Source organism: Blennius ocellaris, assembly GCF_963422515.1.
Source record: "Blennius ocellaris genome assembly, chromosome: 15".
Taxonomy (NCBI): domain Eukaryota; kingdom Metazoa; phylum Chordata; class Actinopteri; order Blenniiformes; family Blenniidae; genus Blennius; species Blennius ocellaris.
The window spans coordinates 13,957,918-13,984,985 of record NC_137664.1 but is presented as its reverse complement, the minus strand read 5'-3'; the positions used below and the strand labels follow the sequence as shown (position 1 = coordinate 13,984,985).

The 27,068-nt window shown below is 40.9% G+C and overlaps 1 protein-coding gene across 1 annotated transcript in view; it reads right to left on the bottom strand.

Moving 5' to 3' along the window:
- Window positions 1–2,093: 2,093 nt before the first annotated feature.
- The window catches only part of ank1b (ankyrin 1, erythrocytic b), a gene marked incomplete at both ends in the record, with an annotated part of 76,264 nt that continues 51,289 nt past the window's right edge, over window positions 2,094–27,068 (bottom strand). The window contains 21 exons of the mRNA XM_080509824.1: window positions 2,094–2,162; window positions 2,528–2,599; window positions 3,036–3,080; window positions 3,171–3,306; window positions 4,681–5,338; window positions 10,980–11,051; window positions 11,575–11,733; window positions 12,751–12,882; window positions 13,562–13,636; window positions 14,720–14,804; window positions 15,862–15,981; window positions 17,237–17,365; window positions 18,880–19,108; window positions 19,242–19,338; window positions 19,473–19,677; window positions 21,724–21,935; window positions 22,201–22,355; window positions 23,355–23,579; window positions 24,418–24,530; window positions 25,626–25,689; window positions 25,863–25,986. Of these exons, the coding sequence (XP_080365950.1) occupies window positions 2,094–2,162; window positions 2,528–2,599; window positions 3,036–3,080; window positions 3,171–3,306; window positions 4,681–5,338; window positions 10,980–11,051; window positions 11,575–11,733; window positions 12,751–12,882; window positions 13,562–13,636; window positions 14,720–14,804; window positions 15,862–15,981; window positions 17,237–17,365; window positions 18,880–19,108; window positions 19,242–19,338; window positions 19,473–19,677; window positions 21,724–21,935; window positions 22,201–22,355; window positions 23,355–23,579; window positions 24,418–24,530; window positions 25,626–25,689; window positions 25,863–25,986 (3,176 nt within the window). The remainder of the gene's footprint in view (window positions 2,163–2,527; window positions 2,600–3,035; window positions 3,081–3,170; window positions 3,307–4,680; window positions 5,339–10,979; window positions 11,052–11,574; window positions 11,734–12,750; window positions 12,883–13,561; window positions 13,637–14,719; window positions 14,805–15,861; window positions 15,982–17,236; window positions 17,366–18,879; window positions 19,109–19,241; window positions 19,339–19,472; window positions 19,678–21,723; window positions 21,936–22,200; window positions 22,356–23,354; window positions 23,580–24,417; window positions 24,531–25,625; window positions 25,690–25,862; window positions 25,987–27,068) is intronic.

The following is a 27,068-nucleotide window of genomic DNA, read 5'->3' as shown; positions in this document are numbered from 1 at the left end:
AGAGAGAGAGAGAGAGAGAGAGAGAGAGAGAGAGAGAGAGAGAGAGAGAGAGAGAGAGAGAGCGCGAGAGAGAGAGCGAGAGAGAGAGAATAAAAAAGAGATAGTGGCACACGCAGACGAGAACTCACAAACGGAGGGTCGGCGGCTCTTTCTCATTCCAGCGCTGAGCACGCCGTGACATCACAGAAGACAACAAGCCAATCGTTGAGGGGAGGGGGAAGCTCAACGCCAAAGCCCAAAGCGAGAAACACATGCGGTAAGAGAAGAATACACGCACACACGTACGCGCACACACATACACACACCGACACACGTCCACGTAGCATAGAGTGCATATTATCACATTGAGAGTAACGGGGCGGAAGGGTCCAGTGAACGAAGCGTCGGTAGGCTCAGCAGATGCGTAGCTGTATAGAGAACCATCCATCGAGGGACTTTTTTTTTTTTTTTGGCTGTAGTGTTACTGGACTCAACTTGCAGACACAAACCATTCCATGTGGGGGGTGGGGGGGGATTAGGTCCTCAAAAAGGCCTGCGGCCAAAGCTTGGGCCAGCCCCGTACCTTGTACCCCTTCAGTTTGTAGATAATGACAGTTCAAAAGGTCAAAGGGCATGCACCAGCAGTCATCATGCGATTACAGTTCACAGGAAGCACTTTGTTGCTTTTTTTTGTTTTTCTCTTGGTTGTTTTACTAACATTTATGGGGTTTTTTTATATAAAAAAAGAGATTTGTCATGCCTTAGTCTAATTGATACATTTTTTTTTTTTTTACAAATGTTATAAAACTACAAGTTGATATCCTTGTTTTTTTTTTTTTTTTTAATCCGCTCTGCTCTCCTTTTGCTTGGTGGGATGTTCCAGGGTCGCAAGTTGAGGATGATTCTGTTTGTCATTTCATAGTTTTGGGGTTTTGTTTTTCTTTTTTTTGTTCTTTTTCCTCTTCTCCTTTAACTGCTCATTTCCCTCTGCGGTCGGGTCGTGGTTTGGTGGAGGATGATGATTTGGCAGTGGCTTTCCGATCCTAAAAAAAGAAAAAAGACAGACTCACTTGTAATACACAAAATTGGGGCGAAATGAATCCAGCAATCCAACATATGTCAGTGAAAAGTGTCGGGGAGAACAGGGCAAGGAGCCAGAACCAGGTTTCTGCAAACTACATGATCAAAAGAGCCAACTTTGCCCATCAGGCCAAATATAATTTGTCATCAGTTTGAAAATTGACAACTATTTATCATTTTGTTATAAACATTTAAGCTGGTTAATGAAACGAAGTTCTCCTTCAATGTGAAATTGACTTCATCAAGTGTCACATTTCTCACCTAAAACCATAGATGGAAATACTGTTGCAAACTATCTGCTGTGCAAGATCATAGAGAATATTTTCATCTGTCAATATACGATACAGTTCATGTCAATTTTATGTTACAAAGAACTAATACAGAAGACCTGCTGGTTACTGACTTACAAACAAAAACATTTAGAATGTAAACACTAACAGACAAATAGATACAAAATTGCAAAGTGAATTTATTATGTTGCTGATATTTTGTACATTGGTGCATAACTGTGTTGTATGTCAGAATAAATAAGTTTACAATTTGCTCTACTGTAGAAGGTTTGATGCACCCCAATCTAATCTTCATTTTACAGGGAAACTGGGAGTTGTCAGGGGAACAACTTTATTTTTTTAATATGTAATAATAGTGATTAAAGAGTATGTACAATTTAAATTAAGTTCAAAAGTGGGTAAAATGTCTTTTCTGTTTTAAAACATGTGAAACCTAAAATGAAGAAATTTTTTGAAACGATAATAATGAGGGCCACAAGTGGCCCATTGGCTGCCAGTTGGCTTTGTCTGGGTTTTATATTTCTCCACAAATTCGATTTAAGAAAATACCTAAAGTTACCATGTTCTCCCCTGAACAAAAAAAGAAAAAGTGTTGGCATTACAAACTTCGGTGAAACAGAACAGCATGTGGGACTATCAGGCTCCAACAAGAGTCCACTAGGTTGCCTTACAGGCGTCTACATCCAAGCACTGGGATGCTCAAGTGCTTGTCCCGTACCTGGAGGACTGGGTAGTGTGTGTGTTTCAGTGTTTAACCCTCCGCAGACTGGTGCGCTGCACTGACTGAACGCCCTTTCTCACATCCACCCCCACCTGGAGCGAAGGAGGGAGGGAGGAGGGAAGGAAACAACACTCGGTGTTCAGTAAACATCTGAACAAAGCAGAGTAGGAAACTAACTCGTCTAATCCGCCACCGTTTACATCAAGTCAGAGTAACCAGATTATTGTAGGTTTGTGCAGTGAGATTCAGCATGTTGCTTTGTAATTATTCGTCTGATAGTCATTATCAACCGTGAAACACAATTAGCTTGAGGTCACATTTGCTATTTGTGGCTCCTGTTAATTTCCCACCCTGTGTGCAGGTAATGTGTTTTGTTCACATCAAAATCAGCCATCTTCTTGGGGTATACAGCATTTGTGTGCAACTCACAGACATGATAAAACTACAACAGACTCACCTTTCTAGTGAGGGTATTCCCACGTTCTTCCACAAACTGAGCCTCGGCAGCATAGCCCTCCTTCTCTTCTCTCTGCATGACAGCAGTAGAAATGTTAAATAAAAAATAAATACAGACTCATCAATTGTTAACACTATTATTATTATTATTATTATTTGTTTTTGCAATCAAATGTTCATTCAAACTCAAAAAAAACATCTGACATGGCAGATTTCCCCCATGTGTTGCACCACGCAACACATAGTGCTGGTTTGCTTCTGTGAATTGTTTAAAATGTTCAATCATCAGGTTTTTTTTTTTTTTTGATGATTGCTGTTAAGTGAAGCCAAACCTGCTGATGGTCACAATCAAAAGAATCAAACTGAAGATCACCCTTCTGTTTGACTGATTCAAAAGAAAAAGAAAAGAAAAAAAAAAAAATATATATATATATATATATAAATGGATGGACAAAGATGTTCCCCCTTCGGGCGCAGGAAGCGGCGGGTGGTCGGCGTGGAAAGCTGACCTGGCCCTGCCTCTGCTCCTGCTCCCAAGCTCGTTGGCCTGCCTGCTGATGAGACAAGCCTAGCCCCTTGTCAAAGGGCTGCGTGCCCTGCAGGAGCCGCCCACGCAGCACATGAGAGTAACCCGTGTCACACACCGGAGTCAGCAGAGCCTCCTGGGCCACGTGCAAGCCCTGCATGCCGCCGTCACGTCCCGACGACACCGAGCCCACCCAGCTCTGCAGGGAGTCCTTGTCTGGCAAGTAAGGTTGAAATGCTCCACCTCCCACCACCCTGAGAAGAAGACATGCAGTCAAAGCAAAGGTGGGAATAATTAGACGGCAAATGCAGCGCAGAACAAGCCAACTCACTTAAAAGTACATTATCTGAGCTCAAATGCACCAATTCTCTGAAATCAGAATATTTAGGATTTTTTTTTTGTTTCAAGTAGTTCCTCAAACAAGAGTCATGCCAAATAAGTGGGTTTTCATGTTTTCTCTGGATTCTCATGTTGTGCTATTATATATTTTAAAAAAAGAAAAGAAAAAGAAAACAATTCGAAAGGCTCAAAAACAAAAACATTGATTCCCCCCCAACAATTTTTGATGTTCTAAAAGGTTTCACACACACACAAAAAAAAACTGTTGAAAGCTTCGTAATGTGCAGCTTGAAAAAGAGCAACGCGTGATAGTTGGTGTGAAACATGGCATAACATGACACAGATGACATCTAAAAGGCCTGGTGCTGAGCTGGAGCGGTCTCTGGCTGTGTTTTCAGCTTGTATCATCCATCAAACACTAAATTACATATGACTCTATGGGCAGAGGCCAAAAAGGACACCACTACACAGAGTCTGCATATACTTTGATAGAGAAACACATAGTCCCTCTTGGATAACATTTTATGGAAAGATAAAACTAAAGTTCATCTGGAAATTAAAAAAAAGCATGCTTTGACAGTAGTCTGATGACCAGAAAAAGAAGACAAGCCATAAATCTAAAAAGCTTGGGATGTGTGAAACATTTAAAAAAAAACAAGATGCAATGTACAGCTTACTGAGAATCAACATGCTGAAAGGCCGCATGAATCTGGTATAAGAAATCAGACATTTTAAGTATTGTGCTTTTAAACAGGAAAGTATCCCACTCTTCAGTCCAGCAGAATATAATGTTTTAAAGAGAAAAAAGGTATTTCCGGAAAGGTCCAAGGACAACAAAAAAACAACAACTTCAAAAGGTGTCTACGACTGGAGAGTCAAAATCACAAATATTTAATAGCCAAATATTCTTCATTTGTTGTAGCAGGAGATCATTACGGAGTACAGACAATTGAGGATCGTATTCAATCTTTTAACAAAACCCTCTTCCATCAGTATCTTTGTCATTTCTGTGGTCATCGTACGGACAAAGCGTCACTTTTAGGCAAACTTTTCTGTGCAGACTTTTAACAAGTTGAACTCTATTTGTTGTTCTTCAGAAACTTTGGGTATTTTTTTAAATATCCTGCTTGTAGAGAACTGGTTCATATGCATTAAATTGATAAGATGATTATACACTTAAAATCAGTCCCAGAATAAATTCTGACCAGCATGTTATTAGCGAGCGTTCTGTGTATGATGGAGAGGTCGGTGGTGTGTGAGCTGACTCGGCACGAGTGTCGCCAACGTACCGGTTGTCTCCGTTGTGCTCTGAGGAACGACTCAGCCCCGTCACCTCGATCCGCTGGGCGTACACCTGTTGGCCTGCAACAACAGAAACCCCTTCCACTGAGCCCAGCCCAACACTTCCACCTCCTCCTCTCGCTCCTCCTCCTACCGCCACGGCCTCCCCTCTCCTCGCGTCCGACCTCTGACCTCCCAACTGGCCGTTCAGATTGACCTTGGGGACGGCGCCACTGGCCCGCACCCTGTCCCTCTCCGCCAGCACACTTGCTGGCTCCTGTGGTGCCTCCTCCTCCTCAACCTCCCCTTCCTCCTCCTCCTCCTCCTCCTCTTCCTCCAGCTCCATGATGGAACAGCTCGCCCCGCTGGCTCCGCTGCTCGGACGTCCCAAGCTGCAGGGCAAAGACAGCGTGGCGCCCTCCGAGTCGTCCGCCCGACTGCTGCCGTCCAGTGACGAGTCCTCCACCGTGACCAGCGAGGGGCTGACCCCCGCCGGCCACACCTGAACGTCCGACATCTCCATGAGTGTATCTTCCTCGGTGGTGGCGATGGGCGCGCACTCCAGGCTGGAGACTTCCTGCCAGTACGGCTCGGCGCCCAGCGGGGAAGGCAAGCTGTACTGCATGGAGGCCGGCGATAGGAGCTCCTCCTGCACCAGCCCGTAACCTGTGGGGGAGACAGGGGCGAGACAAGAGAGAGACTAACACCAAGCGGGCACAGCCATGGGGAGGAAGGGGAGGTGACGGTTCGACTGTTTCTCCGTCTGAGGAAGGAAACAGTGGGGCTCAGCCCTGTCCCAATATACCAGGAGGAAGATTCAAAAATCCTTTAACAATCGCTCAGAGGTTGAACTGCTGATTTGAGAATCAAGACGCCCCAATTTGTATTTCATTCGATGTGATATGGCATACATACTGGTGACTCCATGATACTTTCTCTTTAAAGGTTGGAGACATTTTTTTTTTTTTTTAACTGCTTCATGGAATTTTGGATTTGTTGATTTGTAAATCTCTGTTCACTTTAGATTGAAAGAAAGGCATTTAGGATCACTGTTATTGGGACATAGCAATGTGTGCAAGGTGGGGGAGAAACAGGTTTCTGTGTGTTATCTGCTGTGTGTGACGTGAGCGATGCAGGGTTCTAGTCTGCTTCCATGATAAGAAAGTGAATTTGCAGAACAAACACTGCTCCTTGATAAAAAAAAAAAAAAAAAAAAAGAAGGGTGAGGGTAGAGTTAAATATTGATTGTGGGGTTGGCACGATATTCCTTTTTCACTTTTATTCAATTAACTTCTGACATCGGAATCTACAAGAGTCCTGCAAAAATGGATGATCGTCACACATATGGGTATGTATTTGGGTAACTGGCTCCTTTTAACATAATTGTTTCTGTCGTCCAATCCGGGTGAAAACAGTTTTCAGTGATATCGCCGCAGCTGTAACACAATTACAGACTCCTCTTATCGTTCCAACCCTTTAGTCACAAGTCTCTGAGTGGGAGGCAGCGGCAGCTTGCAGATTCTGCAAGTTACCGTTGCTCCTGTCATAACACGTGCCGCCGTTGGACGTCAGGATCATGCATTTGTATGTCTGAACCCCAGGCATCCAAATAAAAGTCACTGTACAAACACTCTCACACACATCATTTTACACACATATCGACAAAACTGATACATTTAAAAACATAATGTTTAGTTTTTTTAAGTGTAATTTACGTCAACACTGACAACTTACTTCTTTTGAAATAAAACATTTATTACTTAATTGCAGAGTGTGTTATTTTATACTATATACATTATTTATTGATCCTAAAAAAACCCCCATCAAACTGATATTTACCAGACAAGTCAGGCTAACTCTGAATTAAATAAATAATGTAAAATACTTTTTACACATTGCAAACAGCATCTGTTTAATATTATTGTTGTACTTTGATTTATTTGAGGAAGGATTTATTAACCATGGAACAATAAACAAAGACAGACAAACATACAACACACAATTACCCATTCAGACCTAGAATTTATTTTTCTTTCATAAATATGTAAAAAAAAAGAACAAGATTGTGTACAGTAATAAGAAAATTTGAACCCTTTTGAGAATTTATTGAATAGGTTGTAATGGAAAAGCTAATTTTATTTCATTTTTATTTTTCTATGACTCACATGCGCTTATATAATTACAAATATCAAAATAAATGAACATGAATTATATGTAAACAAATGTAAATATATATTAAAAAATAAGTATTCTTGTTAATTACTGTTTATCGACAGACATAAAACTGCTTTGATGTGTTGATCTTTGGTGATACTGTGACGCACTAATACTCTCACACTTTAGTACAAGTGACAGGTTTGGATTGGGGTGGCAGTGGGGGGCATTTGAATAAGCAGCACTGTACCATAAAATGCCTTTGATGGATTTTTGCAGAATGTATTTTGAATGATACAAAGCAAAACAGAACAGTACAAGAGTATTTCACCCATTGTCGGTATTTCAAATATGAAGGTCTAAACTGGGCTTGGCTCTATATTTATAACAATACTCATGATGAAATAAGACCTCTGATATTTAGGATGTGATTTTAATTATTTTCATTTAGCTCTCATTCATGGTAATTAAAGCTACGTCCCCAGCAGCCTGTATAAATCACATCAGATACATTTATTTTAAAATCCAAGTCGGGCTGCCAGCTCTCACAGGTCAGGAGTAAAAGCAGCACAGATGACAGACTTCGTCGGAAACGTCCTATTAAAGGTTTTTGCGTTTTGTTTCCTGTTGAGATCAAAATGCTTTCAAAATCATTATATGATGTTTGTTTTTCACTCTTAATTTTGGTCTCATATGCAGCCAACTTGCAAAATGTGTTTGCATGAATTAAATATCAGTTTTAAATTCCACATAGTTCCTTTTACAATAATGATTTCCTGCAAAACAAAACCAAAAAACCCACAAGAAAATAAGCACTATGGAAAAAGAAATAAACAAAGCATTCTTTTGTATTAAACATTTAAAGATTGATTGTTTTTACATGGGTGGAATATAAAAAAACAACATAATGCATTCATATTTAATAGGATATTATGACCTGGCTATCAACAGAACTGATAGGGGGAGAAAAGTTTCAGTAAAATTTGTATATAAAATGTGTTTTCTTCTAATATACTTTAAATATTTAAATGCATAGTGCCAGTGATTTACATTTTTACAAGAACGCTAAATCACTTCTTGCAGTAGTATAACAAGTTTTGGTTAGTGAATGGGTGAAATACCTCTTTACTGCAGTAATAACCATCTCTCAGAGCATATGCAGTTATGAGACATGGTATTGGTGTGTGTATGTGTTTCTGGGATGGTAGAGGGCCAGGATGGTCAGAGGCGGCGTCAGAATGAGGTGAACAGGGGGAATGAGTCAGAATCAGAATGAGAGTTAGGATGGATTCGATGGATGTGGGTCGGCCCTTCCCTTCACTCCTGCTGTTTAGACACAAGCACACACACACACGCGCGCACACACACACAGTGTCAGAGCCACAACATGGAGTTGAAGCACAGAACACTCCGCACAGGTTACATGGCACAAGAACAAAAAAACAACAACAAAGAAACGAAACAACACACCGCACATCACGCTACTCACTTTACTCAGACACACACCCACACACATGAACACACTCCACTCAATATTTTGATTAAAACAGATGAAGACACACAGGTGAGGATTAAATGTACAGAAAATTTCACACACACCCACACCAGTACACAAACACACACACACCTCACAGAAATACCCCTGCTGGCAGATAACGTTCAGGCAATGTTGACACTGAGTCTGTCAGACTTGGGCAAAGTGTGACATATAAAACTGAGTCAGTATACAAGACAAATACGGTACTCACAAAATACTAACTTGAGGCCATAAAATATACATTTTTGACCTCAAATCAGTATTTCGAGACCATGAAATTTCCATTTGTCACCACAAAATACTATTTCAAAACCACTAAATATTAATTTGTGCTCTCGAAATACTATATTGTAGCCACAGAATAATAATTTGTGGCCATGAAATATTAGTTAGTGACTGCAATTCAAAAGTTTTAATTCATGCCTGGGGCTCTGTAGTTTTTATGCATTTGCAGAGGTAAAACACAACTAAATCAGATTATCGTTATTATTACATGCACAGCTATAGTATTGAGCAGAAATCAAAACATGGTAATTGGATTTCTCATAATCAGACAACTGCAATTATCAGATAAACCATATTACACTATTTTCTTGACAAAATCACTTGAATGATCTGATAACTCCAGCAATCAGATGATTAGTGTGCATGATAGTGAAAATCTCACTTTCTCTCAAAATCTGTGCTGAAATTATACAGAACTGTTCTTGAGGGACAAATAAATTCATATTGTATTAGTTTGCCCATGAATGATAGACGTCGTCACGGCAACATTGTGCATCAAACATTATGTGCTACACAGCTGATCATGTGTTACAGCGTCGCATTAAAAAAAAAAAAACACCATATATTTTTTTTACATGAAAAGAAAAAAAAAAACAGTTGTTAATATAGCAATTAAAAACAATACACCCACTGAACAGAGAAAACATTTTACACTGTGAAGAAAAGTTTGTACATTGAAAGCATGCCATGCACATATGATCAAACACAGCAGACGGCAAACGTTATTCCTTTCAAGAATCTCCTCACACACATCCGTCACTGTCTAAAGCAGACCTGGGTCACAAAATATGTTATATAATCTAAGTTTTACGTAGCTAAATTATTGGAATGTCTTGCAAGGTATTTCAACATCTCTTGTGCAAAAACAAGACACAATATTCACAAATTTCTTGCAAGCTCAAACATTTACTTGACTGTTTGAAGAAAACAAACAAACTTGCAGCTATTAAGCAAATCCCAGGTCTGCAACACACAGTTAGGACACACACACACACACACACACACACACACACACACACACACACACACACACACACACACACACACACACACACACACACACACACACACACACACACACACACACACACACACACACACACACACACTCACATAGACACTAACAGCAAAGCATGCAGCGTGCTCATGCACAAACTGTAGTACACACACAGAGCTGGATTGTAAGGAGGAGGAGGAGGAGAGGGTCCCCACTCGACTGAGCGAGGGAGGAGCGCGGGAAAATAAGATGACAAGAGTAGAGGAGGCCCAGAGGTCAACATGAGGTCATATGAGGTCAGAGGTCGGACAGGAAGAGCTGTGAGGAGGAAGAAGAGGAGCGAGGAGGAGGGAGAGGAGGAGGAGGAGGAGGAGGAGGAGGAAGAGGGGAGGCGACTGGGCAGCAGATATGACATGTCACAGGATCAGAGGAAACGGAGAGCTGGAGAAAGTCCCGAGGAAAAGGCAAAATTTCAAGACTGCCACAACATTGCGGACAACGATGTTGTCTGCAGTCCGCCGGGGGGGAAATCTGCTGGGTGAAATTTTGTCTTGTTCTCAGGAAGAGAGGAAGAACGAGACAGAGAGAAAGAAAAAGGATTGAGAAGGTATGAAGGCCCAGAGCACACTATCATCTGTGCAACAGCACCACTAGTGTATCCATCCCAGACACACACTCATACACATAAACGCACGCACGCACGCACGCACGCACACACACACGTGTAACTCCATGTCTTCTCGAGACATTTGACTTTCATTCCCTTACTCTTTAAATTCAACTACTACTTACCTAAACCTAAACCTTACCTTGACACAGATGTCAATGGAAACTGAAATACTGTATATTTTCCTTATGGTGTTCTATAATGTCTAAACCAATTTGTGTCCCCACAATGGCAATGCAGACTCTCGGCTATAAGTAAACCAACACCTATGATAAAAGAATTAACATTACCCTTATATTGAAAAGTAGTACAGATCAAGCCGGTTTGGCCAAAATGTCTTGTTTACGCTTTTAAAGCCTGTCACAAACAGCAATTGCGAGTTATCCTCATTGCTCATATTCAGGGGGAAGAATAAGAACCATCATGTTCAGGGCTCAAGTATGAAAAAGTGAAAAGTGTGACTGAAAATAAGAGAAAGAGAAATAAAAATGACTTGTGCCCCGGTGAGGAATGCACAGAGGCGGTGTTGATGCATGCTGCAAAAAGGCTGAGTTCATGGTGGAAGAATGACACCATTCCTCAGACCTCCAAAACATCCTCTGATCATCCTTATCATCATCATCATGAGCAGCAAACCACCATGCAGCCCGAGTTCTCTTCAACTTACCCCTTCTGAAAAACGGGGGTCTAATAACTCGCGGCTTGTGCACTAGGCGCGATAGCCTTGTGTCCGTGATCTCTTGTGGGGCAACAGAGACAAGGTACAGTTACTGTTACCCACACTCAGAGGAAACAAGGCGGCTTTCAGGGGCGGGAAGTGAATGAGAACAACAGCTCACCCTCTTGTGTGGATGAATTTGGTCTCAAGATTTTCAGTGGCTGACTACACAACCTCTGCTGATCAATACGCCTTTTCAACTTAGCATGATCGAGCAGCACAATATATTTATATGTAATACTCAATTCCATGTCGCTGCATGAATTTATCCATGTAGAACCGCTACCAAGTACAGTATGTGAAACACCTGACTAGAGTAACAGAATGTCTGAAAGTGGCTTCTAAACTGTTCTGCTGAAAGAGATTCCTTCACGTTCAAGTATTTGTGACTTACAAAAGAAAAACTGTATGATGAAATTCAAAAATGGATTTGTTGAGTTGAAGGTTTTTGTTGTCTGATCAGAGAGGGGTTCAGTGTTAATTGTTCAATAAGCCTTGACTTGGGACTCTTGTGTGCCACGTCCGATGTGTTTGCGTCTCTTACCATTAATTACACTAGGGGACAGAAACGTGGAGTCGCGGTCACTGAGTCGACTGGCGCCCTCCTCCATTGAGCCGGGTCCCGGCTGAGGCGCCTGACCCTCCAGAGAGGTTACAATGTCGGCACGATCGATGTTCTTCAGAGCAGTGTACAGGCTCGCCACTGAGAGAAACACACACAATGTGTTGGTACAGTCAAGACTCAAAGATGTACCTAAAACATGGAGATTTCACATTGTTATTTTTAATTGAATTGTTTTGGATTTGCTAAGTTTGTGGTAATTCAGCTATTAAAGATTTGCAAAATGTAAAATGGGCATGATTCTCACATGAATGATCGCTTCCTACGGTTATGCAAAGTGGACTAAAAGACATTCATTATCAACTGCTTTTTGTCAAATAGACAATATGACACTGCTGTTTGAGTGTTTGTGCTGAGGTGAACCAACCTTATTAGCATTTCAAATTTGAATAATGCCTATAGATACATTTAGCCCTGTTTACGCATCGTTTCTGCGTTTTCATATCAAGAATATTTTGCCTTCACACTTAATGCTTTGAAAAAAATAATTTTCTGTGAAAATGGCAGAAACGCAGAAAACACTGGAGTTTTCAAGTAAGGCCAGTAGAACTATATGTCATAAACCTTAACAATGGCAAGTATACAGACATTTGTATGGACAGAAAACCAAGTTAGATTGCTATTACACTGAGTCTCAAAAATAAAACTACTAAGTCCCAGAGGATATGAACTGGGAGTCATGACATTCTGGAGGCAAATATTGTTGTTATTGTCCGCCTACTCTCTAATGTGCACAAGAAATATTTACTACAGCTGTGGTCTCGTACAGTAGCAGCATTTCAGAAAAGTTGGCGTTTCCCCCTTTTTCCACGGAGACCGTCTCTGTTGGTGAGTTTTCAAAAAGTTCTGCCTTGAGAGACCATGATCATATGTTGCAGGCACAGCAGATTCTATGAACAATATGACCCTGGTGTCAAATTACAAACACTTGGTGCTGCAGGAGTTTATTCTCAAAACCTATCTGGAAAGACACGTTCAAACTTTGAAAGGTAAATGACTTAAAAAATATCAATTAAAATGTGTTTTTTTTTTTTGGAAACAGCTTTAATAATCGCTTTCTTTTTTGTCATCTCTTAAGTTCTGCAGTGTTGCCCTTACTCTTGGCCCTTTTGCCTTCTCTGCTGGCCCACAGGTTGAGCAGAGCTGAGCTCTGGTCCAGCAGGGAGTTTGGATTCTCCACACGGATCCTATTGATGTCATCCACGCCAAACTGAAGCTCTCGTGCCAACTCTGATCAGGGGACAGACAAACACGATGAAAACATTGTTAAAAACAAAACAAAAAAAAAAGATGAGCAATATTTAAACTACTTATGAAAACAGCCCGTTCTTCTAGGCAGCAGCTCTACTGAAGAAAACTATGAATAAGTCTTGTACATAATATTTTAAAGTATATTGCAGATAGGAATACAATCTTCCTGAACAAGAAAAAGTATGATTTCACAAAACAGTATACAGGTACAGTATGTGTTATTTTTATGACCAACAGTGAACAGAGAACAGTTACTACACAGTGCTTAACAGTGATCGAGCCTACTTGATAAGTAAGTACGTAGACAGTTTTTGGACCCAGTCTGCTCTACTGAAAGCAAAAAGAGGAGTGAAGTGACTCCACACTGCCACCAAAGTGTATCTCAGAGGCACGATTTCAATTTTGCACAGTGTCCCTTTAAGACGGGATTATTAAACTGTGCACCTTCATATGTTGCGAAGGCCTTGAATGACACACTAACATCAAACAGCCTGCTCTTTTGTTTCAGGATTCCTTTCTTGTTTGTGAGGAATAGTCATCGTTGGCAGCACGTTCTCGTTACAACCTCTAATCAGATATTTTACAATTTGACGTTTTAACAAAAAGACGTTTGTGACTACTCAGTGTGTTGGGAAATACTGTAAATGAAGTGACTGACCTGCCCAGCTCAAACCCAGCTGTTCAGATATGATATTGATCTTGATCTCAGTCCTCTCCATTGCGTTCACTGTTGCTGAAGAAGAAGAAAGAAAACACACAGTTTATAAACATACAACATGGCATGCAAAGTCAGTGTCACTTTGGTAAAATACTGTGTATTTGTGTGTGTATGTGTCTATACTTACTAAGCCCACTGTTTATTATGCTAATACCACTATTTCTGTAATAGTTTAAATAATGCAATTGCCAGGTATGTTATAGAAATACTGTAATTCAAAACGTGCTGTTTTCGTGTTTTTTTTATATTTCAGTTTTGTTGGCTGTGACCAAACAAGTTGACACTGACTTGAGTTGCTATTAAAATTGTTAATAGCAATACTTACCTTGATTAATCACTGCTCTGTTGAAGAAAACAAGCAACACCCGAAACATAGTATATATAACCTCAGAGTTAAGACACCATATGGACAGGGGAGGTTAGAATTTAGGGTTCATTCAGGTGCTCGTCCCACTAACCACAGGAGCATTCAATAATCATTACAGAGGGACTGAGGTGCAATGTAGCAGCGCTGGCTATGTAATAGACAGAAAAGGCCTTTCCCCTTCACCCTCAACCCAACCACAATGATCTAATTGACTGTATTGCTTTACCACAAGCCAGTATAAGGGCTCGTCTGTCTAGCTCCACTGCGAGGTCCTGCCCATTCTCAGTGCTAAGCTACGGTGCTAATGCTAACAGCATTTGCTGCCATGCTGTCGGAAATCGCAGTGGAGACACCAGCGCCATGCAAAACCAATCACAGAAGTCATTCCTTGTTTGTCATAGCTACCAGGACACTTAGGACAAAAAGAAAAAGCTAATTTGCCATGTGCCATGGAGCCATTTGGATCATATTGGGTTCTGCTGCTTGACTTAGGGTCGCACATTCAACATGATGTTCTATAACTGCACTGCGGTTAACTCTGGGGCATACAGTAGAGCAGCGCATTGCATCCAAGGCTCGGTCTTTGTGCCATGCGTGCACCGATAGAGACAGATCAGGGTAAATAGAGAGGGAAGCAGGGTTGTGGGTAAAAGGGCAGTGCAACATTCAGTGCCCGTCTCCACAGTGTATATGAGAGGAGAGGGCTGAGGGTCAGGCAGTGGCGGACTTACCCAAACCAGGCTCGTTCAGTGCGCTGTAGCGCTCCCTCAGGGCCAGAGGGGTGAGAGTTCGCCTGCGCTCCTCACTGCCGACGACCTGGGAACAAGAGTCAAAAATATTAACTAATATCAATCAATTTAACATTTCACCTAACACTGTGTGGTTCAATTAACATTAGCAAAGTGGATGATTCAAGATGTTTGAAGAAACTGCCAGCAGAACCAAAAGTGCTCTGAGATGTTCTTGAACTGACATGTCGTAAGAAGGATTCAGGTCTAACAAAGTGGAAACACAAGTGAAGTCTTCATACCTTTAAAGCAGTCTGGCAGTCGGAAAGTGTCATAAATCCTTAGGAACTAATTATACACACTTTTTTTTATCAGGGCCTAACATTCAAAAATAGTACATCTGTTGCCAATGAGATGGTGCACCATGAGAAAAGAGATTAGCGTTCAAAGTCAAGTGGTGCTTTCTGTTTCGAAATGTGTGAAATTTGATATTGGAAGCAAGATGAAGATTTTTTTATAGGTTAAATGTTGTGTTTTTGTCACATTTGTATCTTTTCAAAAATAATCCCAAACAAATTTTTTGAAAGATGAAAACATTAATCAAATCACAAGAAATAATGGGATGACTAAGATCACAGCTTAAGGCTCTACTCCTAGAGAAATATATATATTAAAAAAAACTGCTGAGGACATTATAAAACTAACTTTTCCAGCTTCATGCATTAATCAGTCATTTTATTACGTTTCAAACAGATCTTGTGTTCATATCGATAGCAATAGCCAACTCTTTTTCATCGATGGAGTCTCACTGTGACTTTGCCAAGTATATATGAATAATAAATGTTGTCTTAGTATGTCAGTGTTGAGCAAGCCAATGATGGCTCAATGAAGAAACATTTACCCGATTGCTAATGGCACACTTTTTCTTCCGAGCTTTGGGTTGCCATTTAAAAAAACTAATTTATTACCAAATGAGCATATATATTATTTTGTACTGATCCTGTTCTAAGTATTTCATGCTGTGTCTCTAATGCATTTGATTCATCAACAGACAGAATGCCAGAGGTAACTGGAACTAGAAAGACTTGATATTTGGATTTTCATCAAACCCTCAAACTGCTTGTGAGGGTGATGCAGTTTCTTACCTTGACACAAGGTGGCATGGCTATGTTAAGGTTGCACAGTACGTGCTGTGTGTCTTCGTATTTGGTGCATTTCCGCAGAAAGGACAAAAACCCGGTGGTGTCTTTGTTACTATCTCTGACCTGGGAGGGAGAGGAGTCGGAAATAAAAGGCAAGAGAGAAAAGGAAGAGAAGAAAATAGAAAGAGGCAAAAAAGGAAGCAGAGATAGACACCAGATAGGAAAGAAAAGGACGAGTAGATAAAGGTAGGGAGGAGAGATGAAAAGAGAATAATGGAACAGAGGTGGAGCAGGAGGAGGAGAGAAAACAGATCAAGGCAGGGTATTAGATCCCTCGGCTACGTCTCGAGCATGTGGCGCAGTGACGGGACGAGAAGCAGGGGGGAAACAGGGATGGAAGCAGTCCACAGGCAGGCGAGAGGGAGAGATTTACCTGCACATTTTACCTGGACGTCTGTCAGACCAGACAGTTACAGAGTGACCGTGAGAGAGAGAAAGAGAGACAGTGAGACAGACACGTACAGACAGGCAAGGCCGCAAGATAGGAAGGCAGGCAAAGAAAGTGAGGGAGTCATGCAAACAATTACCCAAGAGAGTTGACAAGTGGGTAGGTAAGTTGTTTGTTTTTAGCGTGGCTACCAGTATTCATCGAGCTGAACACTACTAAACAGCACTGTATGTCAAGGGCAGACACGCGTGAATGGAAAGACACTGATAGTACATGAGAAAAGAAATAGACAAACATATGAACAGTACATACAGTTGACATGGTCACAGGACAGACATGGAAAGGCCCATACATGTATATGCACAGTATGAAAATGTGTGCAAGAGAAAGTGCAAAAAAAAAATACAAATCTTTGAAGTGGTGGAAAAGGACTCGTTTCACTGCGAGGCGTTCGCAACCAATACGAAAACATTCGTATTCAAACGTGTATTTATTAATACATGCTTATCTCAATGAAAGATGAAAGAAACAAAGAAAATGACCAAAAGTTAGACAACAACAACTTGACAATATAGCAATTTGACATTGACAAGAAAGAATGGACTTAAATACAGACGAATGTCCTTCACACTCATATAATTTGCAGATTTTTAGTGTTTCTGTGGTGCTAGCGGACCGCTAAGAGGAGTACATGACTCTGCCTGCCCGATACAACAGTGCAAGCAAACAGACGCACAAAAACCACCACATGGAGATGTTGTTGGGGCGACACGCAGGTGCTCAGGAAGGAAAACCCAACTCACTGGTGAGAGGGCCCTCGACACACTGAACACAACAGCTGAACAAAACCAAAAGCACCCCACAATACCGCGTGAAACACGTAGCGAGTGATAGAGAAGCAGGCAAATGAGTGGTCAAATGGAGACAGACCTTAACGGAGACGGGCAGTCTGTTATCTCGGAAGGCCTGGAAGCTGAAGCTGCGAGGCTGCTGGGTGGCCTTCCGGATGGGCACCAGGTTCCCAGAGCACTCCAGGTGCAGCGGCATGCCCTCCATTAGCTGGGGAAATGGCAACAAATGTCAGGAGGAATTGCCTTGTTTTCCTTTTCATCAAAAAAGAAGAAAGAAATTTGATTTGTTGCCTGGGTTTGTGCTACATTTCATTTCCCTTTTTTGAAGTTACTGGTGTGAGGTCATCTATGTGGAAATAAGTTACCTTTTCTATACAATCTGAGCTCTCGTACGATTGGTGGGTGACGTCTGTGCTTGATACAGGATCACTGGATTTTATTGTATTTTCTCAAACACATCATCAAATATCTATACAACTTCCTTTGCGTTCATTTTAAAGGTAGATAGTTTATTCTTTTAAAGGCACCCTGGCTGTAGCGCTAACAATCATGACCCTGCAAACCCGTGGGCTAATAGGAAGAAAACAAAAGTTTTTTGCAGAAAGTGGAGTTTGTGTACATCTGTGGCATCAACTCACCAGATGCATGTAACAGATGCTCACTGTTAAATAATATACTGTATTTATATTGGACAACACTGAAGACACCTCTGCAAAAGTCTTTGTTTTTCCCAGCTCTAAATTTAAATTTTATATGTTTTTGGGCCTTTAAAAAAATTTCCCAAAAAAAAGAAAACAAGTGAAATTGCACATTGTCTAACTGGGTACAATTTTTTTTTTTTTTTAACCAATTCTGATTTATACTTCGACTTGGTTATAAAGGCTTGACTTCAACCTTACTTCAGCTCAATCACACTCACACCTATGGACATTTTAGCATGTTTTTGTGGGAGGAAACCAGAGTACACAGAGAAAAGTCATGCGTGAATGAGAAACAAAAATGCCCCTGAGCAGAGCGCGGGCTTGAAATATTGATGTTTTCACTGTGAGGTGAGAATGCTAATCATGACTCCACTATGAGGAGTCCTAATACAGAAGTGGAGGTGTCGCAGTGGATGTCAGCGCTCTGTCAAACTCACACACTCAATAGAGAGGCTCTCCTAATTTCTTTGTAAAACACTGTGAATTGATTTGTGTCTGAATGGCGCTGCATAGGTCAATCCATTTCCCCCGCCTTGGCAATGTTGTTGCTTTTGATGAGTCACTCAAACATGACACCATTCATGAAGTTGCTGGCTTGGCAAGCTCTTCAGACGCCATGGACATGACTGTATAGTCTCATGTTGAACATCAACTCGTCTGCCCTCAGTCATTTCTTGTTGAAAACTTTTTCTTTTTGCAGATTAGAGTTTTTGTTGTATTACAGTATTTATTTTCATTTTGATGAGAGTAAACAGACTTTATTGGAGGTTGAGCATATTCAGTGAAACAAACAAATCTCAATGGTGGGCGATTAAGTCATTCACGTGGTGTAGTTCATTTTGATAGCATTGGTTACTTTAATTCTTCATTTTTTAATAAACTGAGCTTGCTGCACTGCTAACTTTGACATTCCTTTGAATTGATCTCCAAAAGGGATAAAGTATTTTTATGAAGAAGGTTTCTTGCTCTGGTTTACAGCTTTGATCTTTGGTCACTACGTCACTATTCACTCAGGGCTGACCTCAATATCTCGACTGCGCGCCACTTCAGTGAAGTTTTCATGCAGCTCCAGAGTTTTGTCCATCTTGTCGTCTGTCATGCAGTAACAACGCAAACGTCCCTCACGGGCCTCATTCATCTTGGCGAAGATAACAAATTTGGCCATGTACGGGACGGCCATCAGCTCCCGGTACAGCAGATTGGAAAAGGTGACTGCTTCTGCTGTACGCGGACAATCTGCCAACCAGAATCTAAATAAGGGAGGATAATAGAAGGAAGGAAGGACATACATTAACTGTCTGCAACTTGATTAATATTCAGACGTGGGCAAAAAGACAGCGGAGAAGGAAAGCTGAGAGGTGACGAATGTGTCTGGGGTCTCACCTTGCAGAGACATTGGTGGTAAAATTGGCACAGCTATTAGCGTACATGAGCTTGGTGGTCCCAGTGATGTCCTCCCACTGAGCTGGTGCCGTTCCACCTGACGACGCAACAATCACACTGTGTCACTGACGACATTAAACAAGGTAACAGAACCCCTTTCATAAATGTTCTAGCCATTTTAGACACTTTAAACTTTTTGCTGTTTCTCATCGGCTTCAAGTTCATTCCTACCAATGACGCTGCAGAGAAGGCGCAGGCTGGTGGTATCGCCCTCGCCAGCGTCACGGGGACTCTCCCTCCAGGATGGCGGCAGCGGAATGCGCAATCCGATTGGGCGGTGGAATTTGCGTCGGCGTGGTTCTATGGTAACAACTGGGCTGAAGGTCGCTTGATTTCCAAGCTGCCGAGTCAGCAGCTCATCAGGGATCGGCTGTGCCTGAGGTGAAAGTGGTCGGAAAGAAGCTTATTGAAAGGATACCAGAAAAATGGCGGCACATGGAGTAGAAAAAGGAAGAAAGCCGAAAATGTGTGAAGTGTAATCACATTGTAACATAAGTAAGTCTACAAACAAACCACATGGTATTGTCATAGAAGGAAAATAAGAAAGCACAAATGCAAAAAACATCAAGCCCACAGCCATACTCACACATGCAACCAATTCATATTTCACACCTGACCCCACTCAGATCAGTGCATCAGCTCGTTCAGTGTGGCTCACAACTTAAATCAGGGAACTGAAGAGTGACGGATGGCTGGATAAAAGGAAAACATAAACAGACCAGCATAAGGCAAAGCAAAACACATGCAATTTACTTTTTTTTAACAGCATCAGTGCCATGACAGATAATGTAAACAATATACAATGAAGTGCCCAAAAATAAATGAATGAAAAATCTGTAATCTTTTGTAATCTTGGTGTCAAGGGAAAACAAAACGAAGTGGAGGTGTTTGAAATGAGATGGCCAGCATGAGTATATGCAAATGTGTAAGCCTGGGAGAGTGAACCACTTGGGCCAAGACCTCATATTTTGCAGGACAACTATTATGTGTTACAATTCAGAAATGTATTTAAAATGGTATTTTTAAGATGATGTATTACATTGTGTAGTTTACAGATACAATATGCAATTTTTTTATTGTTTATAAACATTCTCAAATAAGAGCACTTGAAGATGCTACCAAACAAACCAACCAGCCTCATAACAGCTGGTCTTGTAATACCACTTTGTACCACTAGATGGTGATGTAAATTTAGTCTCGACTTTATGCAACTGCAATCAAAGTCCTTGCTAGTACTGACCCTTGGTTGTCATTATAGACCCTGGTTAATCATAACTGTGAAGAGTGATAATTAAGCTCTTGGCAAGCAAACAATTAAAGCAAAATATTCGAAGGGCATCAGACATAAAAACTATCTGATGCTTTGATGCATGTTGCAGTGACTTTCTGTTGTGACCCCTGTAAACGGGAGCAGCCATAATGACACATTAAACCGCTTGTAATGATAATTCACTTACTGTAAAATGTGACTAACTGTTCAAGCTGGCAGAAGACAAAATGCTGTGATTCTCTTCCATCGAAAAAAAAAAACATATACACAATTCAAACCAGTGGCTACAACTGGCTATCTTAATCAGCTTGTTGTGCCTGTTAGTATGAGCTTTGCTTGCACAATTCAAAATGGATTCTAATAGAGTCAGAAACTGACAATTTAATGTGGTTGCGCAGTCATAAACAAATATGTATCAAAAAGTATATCAAAACAGAAATGTCATCTTGAATGCTTGGACAACTATAGTGGTCAACAATAATGCAAAAACAAAATGACAATAAACTGCAAAGCAAGCGAGCAACATGCAGATAGCACATTAGACAACATGAAATGAGTCAACGCAATGTTAGGTATTGTACTTTTTAGGGCTTTTAAGTGTAAGACAGATGAACAAAAGTATTGATAAGACAGGAAATGCAAAGCAAGTAACACATTTGCAAAATGTGACATAAATTAGATTTTTTTAAAAAGCTACATTTTAATAAAAGGTTTCTTTTTGAAACTTCAAAACTTTTAGGGAGACAAAAAAAAGATGCATCTGCAACTCTGTACAGCACCTCCTTGACTGACGGCACCTCTCGTAAATATTTAAGGTCATTAGATCACACATCAACTTCAGGACATCAAATCAGTCAAGTCTGAATTGAGGCTGACTGAACGCAGCACAACCAGAGATGGAGGCTGCAGGTGATTACGTTGGCACAGACGATGGTGTAACAGACTGCATTCTGTTCTGTGATTCAAACATCTGCTCTCAGTAATTCCAGCGACACAACAGGCTTGTGCTTGTTGTGTAACAACATAGCAAACACCCGAGCAATTATGAAGGATGAGCGTGTGCACAGACTCTGTCTAATAGTAGTTCTGCTATCCTCCTTGCTGTGACTCCCATGATTTCGCAGGCACTTTTCCACCATCTACTTTTCTTACCTGCAGACCGAGCCTCACTCTTTTGGTGACCGCCGTCTCGGGGAAGATGGCCTCAACATGTGGCACCAGCTTACTGGTCAGCCGGCCGCCCTCCGGACCAATGAGATCGCTCTCCTGCTGAATGCGAGAGACGACAGCAAAGTAGAGGGGGAAGTCGGTGGAAATGATCCGGCGGATTCGCTTCTTCTCCAGCTCCTCTTGACTCTCCAAGTCTGTAATGAAAAGGAAGACAGGAATGGAGATAAGACACAAAAAAGCACACACAAAGAGTGTGGAGTTAGGATTTTCAGGAGTAGAGTGGAAATGAGAGAAAGTCCGCTTAATGTGATGCTGCAGAGACAGATGTAGCATTAAAAAGGTTCCCTCCCCCGGTGTTCCTGCTCTGTAACTCCAGGGTCATACATCAAGATTAAGACCGGCTTATCTGCGACCTTGCAAGGTCTCACAGACAGCGACATCCATAACCATCACACTGACCTTCATCCATGCCATTCAGAATAGTTTCCAGCACTTCGTCGCCATAGCGATTGCGATGCTCCTTCCATACCGAGCCGTTTTCACTGCGGAGGACCACCAGCTCCCGATCCCCTCGGCCCAGTGAGGCAAAGTGAGGGATTTCCACTATCACAGGCCTGTGGGAGAAAACAGCAATGATGAAAATCTTCTATATAATGAATTTACCACTTCATCAAAAGCATTTAATACACTTTTGGTTTAAATGAACAGAATTGCAATTGAATTACAATGATCTTAATTTATATTGGCATTGTTGGCATTGAACTATAATTACATGTGTTAATCCCACCAAATTGTAAGGTCCTTTAATGTAACAGTCTGCTAGACAGTGACTTAAACATTGTTTATCAAAAACTAGCTCATATCCATAGCAACTTACTTTTTAACTGTTAACAACTGTTTGAAGCAGCTGGTCTATTTTTCATTTACTAAAACTAAATATCAAACCTTTTGATTCTAATGATCATCTAGTGAACAACAAACAAAGTAAAAATTTGGACGTTGAGATCTTCTCTCGACACATTAGTCACAGTCTTGGTGGTTTGTTTTTCCAGTGTGCTTCATGTTTAATTCCCTCGTAATTCTTTGTGCTTCACATCTGCTCACGTTGTTGCCTTGTCCTTTGTGTTGGATTTTTATTGAAAGGTGAAATTTAGTTGTGTTTATTTCATATTGTGTCTAATGTTTGTGTTTATGTATGCCTGTGTCCACGTACACCACAGCTTTCTTTTGTTTCATGTTTGTCACGTTATCATTCTGGGTTGTTTTTTTTAATCGTTTTTGGTTACCATGCTGTGATAAACTCGCAGTGTGAAAAAAAAAACCTCAACCTCCTTTTGACTTAAAATTACTATAATCTTGATGATGTCTATACATCCAACAACTAGTGTGCCACACAAAAATGCTCCAAATCCATTTTGTGAGCTTAAAAAAAGCCATTTTAAGGTTTTAGTCATACTAGCAGACTGGTTTTCACACTGGTACTGGGGTGCATTTATATTACCCATCTAGAAAAATAGCAAATTTAAGCTAGTGAGATGTTAAGAATTTGGAATCGGAATACAAACATAACAAAGACAAGTACAGTAAAGTAGTACTGAACAAGTTTGACTTACCCAAGAAACTGCATGCTGGACGGTCCTAGCGAGATAATCCTGCTGGCCAGACCCTCCCCCTCCACCAGCGGTGGGGGCGTGGTCAATTTCTGGGGCTTGACGAGACGACAGGTGATGCGTGTGGGTGCGGCGCAGGTCCGAGGAGGGATGATCACCCGCAGGCCGTGGTGTCTGCTGCCTCGCATCGAGCCTCCTCGAGCGTCCACCATGAAACTCACCAGGAAGCTGAGAGTCACAACAGGATTTGGTGAGTTCATGACAAGAGCTCGGATGGCCACTTCATCGTCTTGAAAGGCAATATTAATAAACATGCATTTAGCAATAAAGAACAACAGAACACTCAAAATCCAACACTCAACAGAACTGCTTCCAGTGAATGAGAGAGGAATTCTTTTAAACAATAGTTCAAATTGATCTGGTGTCTCCCTGTTCGCGCTTCACCTCTGTGTCAAAAAGCAGAAATCAATCTACTGCGTGGGCGCCCTTTCCGTTTGATTGCTTCAATATGGTGGTGGACCACAGGCCATCTGGAGTGACCACTCCACAAGTTCACCAAGACTGACATGAAGAGATTTCAAACAGCTCCAAGCTGTTCAATCCTGCAGTAGCACCACAACACAGGTGTGTGTGTGTGTGTGGTAGGATGACTCCTCTCATCTCTCATCTTTTCCCCCCATCAATTTAGAACTCCCTATGTTGTTAGCAGATAAGGTTGTATGAACATTACAGTATTCAACCTGCCTTTACACTTTTAAGTCCCATATTCATAACAAAACACATTTACAATATTGTTTGCGGTAGTATGCCAGCAAGTATATTATCAATTATTCACATTTGGCGAGTAATCAGAAACACCCAAATGAGACCTTTGATTTATATATCTGCTTTTTTTAATAATTAGAAATCTGTCTCTGACTTTTTCCTCCATGACAACCGTCCTGTACTCCATGCTCAAATTTGGCATGTGTAATACTACTGCATCAGTCCAAAATCCCTTCATAAAATAAAGCTCCCAATTACATAATTTAGCATGAACACAAAAAAAGCAGATGAATGAACTCACCCAGTGTGAATAGGGCTGGCCACAGGGCTGACATTGTCGGAGGTTTCTGTGGCCGGACTGCTCGGGATGAGGGAATCCTCGTCGTACTCTTTTGGCAAAGGGATTGGAGTGTGCTGAGGTCGTAAAAGGAGAAAAATGAGAGGCCGTGAAAAATTCAGAAGCGGTGAAATAACTATACATGAATAGATTATGACAGGAGTGAAAGAAATGAGAGCGAAGAGCAAAGTAATGAATAGAAAGAGAAAGGAAAGAAAATGAGAAATAGACATATTTACAGTCATTTAAAATATTTAATTAGGAAATCCAACTAGGTTGACACTAAAAGGACACTATATAGATTTTAGAATTCAACAATTCATTTGGCGTTAGGTGCAAGTTTATTTTGATGCGTAACATCACTGTAATTTCTCTGCTGTTTGTAATTGAGCTTTCCATCTGAGAGGCTCAAGTTTTTAAAGGGTTAAAGAACAGTTGTTCTCCTGTCTTGTTTTGGTGGTTTAAGATGTTGCTCTGTTCTAAATTTAGCTTCTAATTTTAAATTATTCATCTTTTTAGACACTTCAGCTTTTTCCAGCCCCTTCCTACAACCTGCGTCGCTACATTCATTGTGTGATAGCAAATCCAAAAGCCATTTTTCAGGAATGTGGACTAAAACATCATTTGAAACATGCTGTTGTTTCTAGTTGTTGTTTCCTGCATTTCCTGTACTTGTATTTAAAAAATGATTCATACATGTTGGCATCTGTAAGTTTCCGTGTGGAAGGTATGTCTTAACAATGAATCAAGCAGGTCAGTGTCTGTTGCCTTGGAGACGCAGGGAAGCATATCAAAGGAGATCAGCGTCTCTTGCCACTGAGACGAAGGGGCGAGAGGCAGCCGATCAAAAGAGATACAGCCTTCAGCATTCACACTCGCATTTTCTTCTGGAAATGCAAACCTCTAGTTTGTCTCATGTGTCCAATTTGTGTACTTTTTTTTACACTTTATATTGATGTACGAAGGGAGCAACACCTTTCATTTCATTATTTGTGACACAAAATGACAATAAAGTTATTCTATTCTATTCTTTTCTATTCTATTCTAGTCTCAAGTAGAGAAGTCTATAAATGATAGCACTTTAAAAAGAGAATAGACATTTTAAAAAGTGATATAAGAAAAATAGTGAAAGGTGAATAATTGTCTGATATAAAATGCATTTTAAAGAGTACCTGATCCAGAAGGACTGTCTCTGGTGACACACAGGGGATCCTGGGAATAGCAGGTGAATATGGCCTGTGGCGAAGGAGAAGAGGATAATGTAGGGCAAGACACAGTGGATGAATAATTTTGTATATTAGTATTTATGTCAGGTGCTCCTGAAAATGAATGAAAATTGGGGGTGGAAATTGTAACTTCTGCCACCTTCAGACCACCTCCTCACATATTACGCTGCACACGTGACTTACGTGGTGCCCATGCCACCCTCAAAGTCTCTGAGCGTCTTCTTTGGTGAGAGAAAGTCGTCGTCTTGATCCTTGAAGTCATCCAGCTTCAAATAGCGCGCCCCGTCCATCCCGAGCAACTCGTCTCCTGTTGAAAATTAAAAAAACAAACAAACGAAAAAAAAAAAATCCCCAATGAAAATTGGAAAAAAGGAAGCAAAAATCAATTGAATAAAAAATGCCAAAACCAGGTTACAAAGAGCACATAAAGAATTAGCGGGAGAAAAGGATGAGGGGGAAGTAAGGGGAAAAATGATGCTGATTTTAACAGTCACAATCAATTCACACAGCTTCCTTAAACATATATATCTGCCAATAGTGTCAAAGTATCTTGAGTTGTTTTGACATTTTCTTTCATGAGCAACAGCAGCCTCAAATCCAAACCCTCCCCTCCCTTCACTTCTATGAACCCACAGAAGAAAAAAAAAAATGACCACAAAGCAGTTTTAAACATTTTAGTCCAAGCGATGGAGTCAAACCAACAACAACCAGAGCTGATGGAAACCAAAGAAAGAAGAGGATTGATAAGACAGTGAGCATCAACACGGTTTGAAGGGACACTGCATGGGACGGCAAACTGCAAGGCACCTGGTGACAGCTTTTAAAGTGAGCATGCCCATTAAAGATGAAATCACATGGGGTGATGGTTGTTTCTGTGTAGGAGAAAACACCTTGATTAATAAATAGGAATGACACTGATAAGATGATAATCATAACAACAGTAAATAGGTAGAGGAGTAACGGTTCACCGAACCCACGGCCCGGCTCAGATCTGAGTTTTCAATAAATGACCAATACTTTTTGAGGAAAAATATTGGGATTTGACCTCTATCTAATTTCTTGTCCTCTCTAGAAAGCATCTAAATGCATTTCCCCCCTGAATTCGATCAAGTAGAACTGTCCACAATAGAATAAATGTCTATCCAGCTGCGTTACAAAGCTCAGTTGGTTCTCAGCGAAGTTTCACACCACATAAAGTTGTTGTTCCAACTGGGGATTTGAACATGCGTCCTTCAAAGGTGAGGAGTTAACCCAGTGCACCACCAAAGGAGACTATGGTATAATGTGGAATTTAGACAATAATAATAATAACAGTAAACCTTTAGAAATAAATACTCACACCTTTTTTTTCTTCACTTATTTTAAAGATAAATACTTAAATCGGCTGCA